The 6,000-nt window shown below is 36.5% G+C and overlaps 1 protein-coding gene across 1 annotated transcript in view; it reads right to left on the reverse strand.

Moving 5' to 3' along the window:
• Nucleotides 1-2,532: 2,532 nt before the first annotated feature.
• The window catches only part of sh3gl2b (SH3 domain containing GRB2 like 2b, endophilin A1), a 17,902-nt gene continuing 14,434 nt past the window's right edge, over nt 2,533-6,000 (reverse strand). The window contains exons 9-10 of the mRNA XM_084099339.1: nt 3,124-5,850; nt 2,533-2,648 (exon numbers count right to left, since the gene is read on the reverse strand). Coding sequence (XP_083955465.1) covers nt 5,654-5,850 — 197 coding nt within the window. The 3' untranslated portion in view covers nt 2,533-2,648; nt 3,124-5,653. The remainder of the gene's footprint in view (nt 2,649-3,123; nt 5,851-6,000) is intronic.

Consider the following 6,000-nt stretch of genomic DNA (forward strand, 5'->3'; position numbering starts at 1 on the left):
ACAGCTCAAGGTCATTTTGTACATGTCCAATTGTTGGTTTGTTTTTAACGCTTCTGTGGAAAATTTATGGTAAAACTATATCAGGTGTTTACAATTAATTTCTTACTAAAAGCTCTAAAACTATATTTGGTTTAACTTTGTTAAAAATCTTCTTCGAAATGAGTTGATGAATAAAAAAAGTTTCTCAGGGTTCAAACCAGCACAATCTAATAAAACACGCTTCATTGATAAAGAGTTTTGACAGAAAGAACATTTTGGTGGATCTAGTGTTAAAGTCCCCCTGTAGTCAACAACTGAATCACTTAAAATTAATCTTCGATTACCGAAATCACATATTTAAATGTAACAATTCTTCATGCCTTAAAATATCTTGAATGTAACTCGACACCCTTGCCTCATTTAGTATGCGCGGTTCTATGAATATGCAAATGAGCCCCACCTCCACTCACTCACTCAGCTCAGAGATCGTTGACGATCACACGTTGATCTGATTGGTTACAAGGTAGTTTGTGACGTCAGAAACACCAGTGATTTCAAAGCGTGTTTTTGAGACTGTCTTTGGTTCACTGCAGTTTTAAGGAGGAAATACTCAGCAATGGTGCCGACTTATGAATTTACACATGATTTGTCTTATAAAGCTTATTAAAAACACCACATACACACATAAACAACATTAAAAGCTGGATTTCTCCACAGGGGGACTTTAATGTCCAATAATAGGATACTTGAGGAAGGTTCTGTTCCTCTGATGTTCATGCAGAAGTCATTTACTCAAGCGTTTCATTAAAGTCCTGCAGGAGAAAGTGTGTTTATTCTCACATCAAGCGGTACACGTGTATCATCCAGCACAGGAGAAACCCAGATCAATACATGAAGGAAAATGGCAAACGTACACTATAATAACCGATTCATAAAGGTGAATCTCTGTAGTGAAAACATCAACATCACGTGCAAACACACCGACTCCATTCACAGCTTAAACGCGCGTTTGTACTGCCATTCACACACACTCACAGATAATATTCATATATATATATATATATTCATATAGAGCTCACAAAGTGTGCGATTTCAGAATTATTGCCATATCAGATGTGACTGACAGGAAATCTGTGATAATACTATCAATAATAACACTGCAGATGTTTCATGAAATCATTAGATCCATTAGAAAACAAAGAGATTTGATTCAGAATGACAGGAACCAAATTTATGCCACATGGGAAAAAATCAGATTTATGGCATAAAATGTAAACATTATGACAGTCATAATTATGAGATAAAAAATTATCTTTTTTTTTGTCATAATTTGGACTTTTCATCATAATTATGATGTCATTATTACATTTTGTCACAATTATTAATGTTTAGTGAATTTTAACTTTTCACCACAGTTATGACTTGTCATAATTTCAACTTTTTGTCAATTATGACTTAAGGAATTTTGACTTTTCATCTCATAATTATAACTTATTATCAATTTCAACTTTTTGTCATAATTATGACTTTTTAAGTGATCATTTCAACTTTTCACCTCATAATCGCCTTAGTATGTCACAATTACAACTTTTTGTGTCAAAATTATGAATTACAAAGGCATGATTTTTTCTTATGTGACAGTAATGACCTTCCATATTAATAATTATTGATGCATCAATTGACAATAACTTCTAAATTCTCATCAGTGTAAATGACATCAAATAACAATGTCACTGAACACAGAAATCTGAAAAAAAAAAAATCACAATATTGAACAAAAAATTGTGATAGTGTTTCTGTCCATATCACATGACTCAAATGTAAACTGAAACTAAAAGTCCAATTTGTGAGATAAAAAGTCGCAATTACTTTTTTTATTTTTTTATTCCATGGCGAATAAAAGAATAGCGAGATGTAAACTCATAACTGTGAGATATAAACTTGCAATTTTTAGAAAAAGTCGTAATTGTGAGATTGAAAAGTCACAATTACTTATTTTCTTTTTTTTCTGTTATGGCAAAAAAGTCGCAATTCCTTTTTAATTTTTTTATTTAATTGGCAGGAAAAAAAATGAATTGCGAGATTTGCTCTCAGAATTCTGCGAAAAAGCCATAATTGTGATATAAAAAGTCGCAATTACTTTTACAACAATTTTCAATGGCAGAAAAAAAAATGAGCTGGGAGATCTGAACTCAGAATTCCCAGGAAAAAAAGTCATAATTGTGAGATAAAAAGTCACAATTATTTTTATTTATTTTTTAGTCCATTGGCGAAAAAACAACAATTGCGAGATCTGAAATCAGAATTCTGTGAACAAGCCATTAATTTTGAGATTAAAAGTCGCAGTTACTTTTTTTTTTTCATTGACGGAAAAAGGTCACAATTACTTTTTAATTTACAAAAAAAATGTTTAACTACAAAAGTCACAATTACTTTTTTGTCATGCCAGAAAAAAAGAATTGTGAGATGTAAACTCTCGAAACGTTCTGCAAAAAAAGTCATAATTGTGAGATAAAAAGTTGCAATTACTTTTAAAATGTTATTCCGTGGCGATTTTTTTTTTTTTATTTGCATGATTTAATTGCTCAGAATTCTGTGAAAAAAGTCATAATTGTGAGATAAAAAGTCGCAATTACTTTTTTTTTTTTTAATTCCGTGGCAGAAACGAGCTTTACGGTACGTTCACACGGGGCGTCAGCGTCAACGCTTCCCATTGACTTTGAATGGGTGACGTCAAGCTTTGCCGAAAAGAATTGTGGATCCGTCGGCGGCGCTTCACTGGCGTTGCTCACGGCAGAAGTTGAGAATTTTTCAACTTCTGCCGCGAGCAACGCCAGTGAAGCGCCGCCGACGGAAGCGTCAGCCAATCAGATCGCTCTATGCAAATACAGTAGCCAGGCGGCAGCCAATCACGTTCATCCTGTTCAAGAGCAGCAAACTGAGGATAAATTTTAAAATGGAGGAGAAACTAATTATTGCGGTGGGCAATCACCCGGTCCTTTATGACCATTGAATGACAATGAAGCTTGTTGTTGAGTTCCTGTCTAATTTCATTGGCTGACGCTGCTATGACCATGGCGTCAGTGCCAAACTTCAGCCACGCCTTCCGTCAAGCGTTGACGCTGACGACCCGTGTGAACGTACCGTTACACTGGTCTGAGCGCGAGCAGCGATCGACACACGGTACGGATTTAAAGGAAAGCCGAAGACGTTGAAGGCATCAGACGACACACAGCGCGAGCCGTGCTGAAGAACATGGTCCATCAACCACCAAAACAACAAACGCTGCTACACTTCAGTCGCGAGGCGGCGATTATACGCTATATGTTCATCCATCAGTTTCAGTGCTCACACACATCACGGCACTAACAACTACCCACTGAAACACAGCAGTAACTAGCATTAGAGGATACTGTGGACACCATCACACACACACACGTACGGTAATAACCAGCGCACTTGGCATTCGTGGAAATACCACTTATTATTTCAAAAATAAGACTTTAGGAAACATTTACGATCAAAGAAAGCTAGTTTATGAGGATAACTGGTTTAAACGTGGCTGATGGTTCATCAGTTTGAGCTGCTTTAGCGCTGGTGGACCAGTTTAGACCAGTAACAAACCAGCTTTGTGCTCAATATCCTTATTGCATTTCATATTTCACTGGAAATTATGAACAATAAGTAGTTCTTAAACAAGAAGAATTAAAGTTTCCCAACCACACTGCAAAAAATTATTTTCTTACTTAGTATTTTTGCGCTTTACAGTAAGGTTAACATTAGTTACTAACATGAACTAACAATGAAAAATACTTATTTATTGATCTTAGTTAAAGTTAATTTCAACATTTACTAATACATTATTAAGAGCATCTGTTAATATTATTTAATGGACCTGAGCTGACATGAACTGATAATCAAGAGTTGTATTTGTTAACATTAACAAAGATTAATAAATACTGTAACAAATGTATTGCTCTTTGTTAGTTAACACAATAACTAACGTTCTTGTAAAGTGTTACCATTTTTATCTCGTTTTGCAGCGTAATTTTCTAATATTCGATTGCCAGGGAAAAAAATGAATTGCGAGATCGGCACTCATAAACTTTCTTAATCTCGTCTACTGGAGATGCTAAACCCCGTTGGCTATGGCAAGCCGTTTTAACTTTTATTCATTTCCAGGATATTAATTCTTGATATCAACAATTAAATTTTTACTAGTTAAAATGATAGTTATTGATATCAGGAATTCGATTTCTACTAGTAAAAACTATAATTCTTGATATCTGTAATTGTATTTTCACTAGTGAGATGTCACCATAGGCTGCCAATCAAATTCTTACTAGTAAAAACCTTTATTTTTGATATCAAGAATTAAACTGTCACTTGTTGAAATGTCTATTCTTGATATCAACAATTGAATTGCTACTAGTAACAATATTCATTTTTGATATCAATAATTCAATTTTCACTAGTGACAATGTTCATTTCTGATATCATGAATGTGATTGTTACTAGTAAGAAAGCCATTTTAGATATCTGAAATTATATTGATTTCAGAAATACATTTTCAGATATCAAAAATGAAACATTTTACTGGTAGCAATTCAATTGTTGATATCAAGAATAGACATTTCAACTAGTGACAGTTTAATTCTTGATATCAGGAATTTGCATTTTTACTAGTAACAATGTAATTATTGATATCATAAATTATATTTCTACTAGTAAGAAATCAATTCTTGATATCAACAATTCATATCCTGGAAATGAATAAAAGTTAAAACGGCTTGCCATAGTTGGCAGATATTCGTTCTTGTTTTAAGCAGAAACTCGCTTCATTTTCATACATTTCAATTTCAGATTTAAAAGTCATTTTGCTTCTTCTCTAGTAAATCTGTCTGGATTTTAGGAATGTTTGGATATTTGTGCTGGAAAACGAGACAGAAACACTGAGGAAGAACATGTTTCTTTGCAGCGTGTAAATGCATCGGCCGGCAGTGAAATCTTTTCTGGCAGGATCCGGCAGAACGTTAGCCAGGAGGAAAACGTGATTAAACGTGTGTGACAATCGAGTGACGTAATCCATCCTCGATCCAGAACTTTCCTAAAAGCATGCTGGGATAGAGCTGGAATAAAGGTCCTTGCACACTGAGTCCGAAGTTTTCGTCTGCGTTTTTTCGTATTCGTCATTCGGTGGCTCTGAATGGTCAAAACACCTCTCGAAATACTTGCTACGGACGCGAAAAACGCAGAAAATCGAACCTGATACGAATTTTTCTATGACGGACGAAAGTTTCGGAGGCAGTGTGTAAACGTGATTGACAAAACGTGAATCTCGGACTCGGTGTGCAATGATCTTAAGTGAGGTTTATCAGGAGAGTGAAGCGGCACGTACAAATAAATAAATCTGGAACACGAGAAAAAAATATAGACTCATGATTCACCGTGAATCCAGGAGCGCACACACACACACACACACACACACTGAGCACTGTTTCTCCACTCAGATGTGACTCAGTAATGTCTGTCTATCTTCATCATCATCATCATCATCCTCCGAGTCACAGGAACAGGAAGTGAAGCTGTAGCACAGATCGGGGTGGGCGGAGCCTAATGAGACAGGTGTGGAGTGGGCGGGGCCTAATTAGTCAGGAACAGGAGTGGGCGGAGCCTAGTGGGGCAGCGGGACCAGGATGTCCACGTAGTTGATGGGGAAGAACCCCGATTGGCCGTTGATCATGCCCTCGTACCAGTTGTCGTCGATCAGATTGGTCAGAGTGATGATGTCACCCTCCTTGAAGCCGAGCTCGCCCTCGTTCTCCGGCTCGAAGTCGTACAGCGCGCGACAACACGGCTGATCCAGCGGAGCTGAGAGACACAGATGGACAGCATATGAGTGAGTGTGTGAGAGTGAGTGTGTGTGTGAGTGAGTGAGTGTGAGTGAGTGAGTGAGAGAGTGAGTGAGTGAGAGTGAGTGTGTGAGAGAGTGAGTGAGAGAGTGAGTGAGTGTGAGTGAGT

Source organism: Abramis brama (genome assembly GCF_963993115.1).
Source record: "Abramis brama genome assembly, chromosome: 22".
Lineage (NCBI taxonomy): Eukaryota > Metazoa > Chordata > Actinopteri > Cypriniformes > Leuciscidae > Abramis > Abramis brama.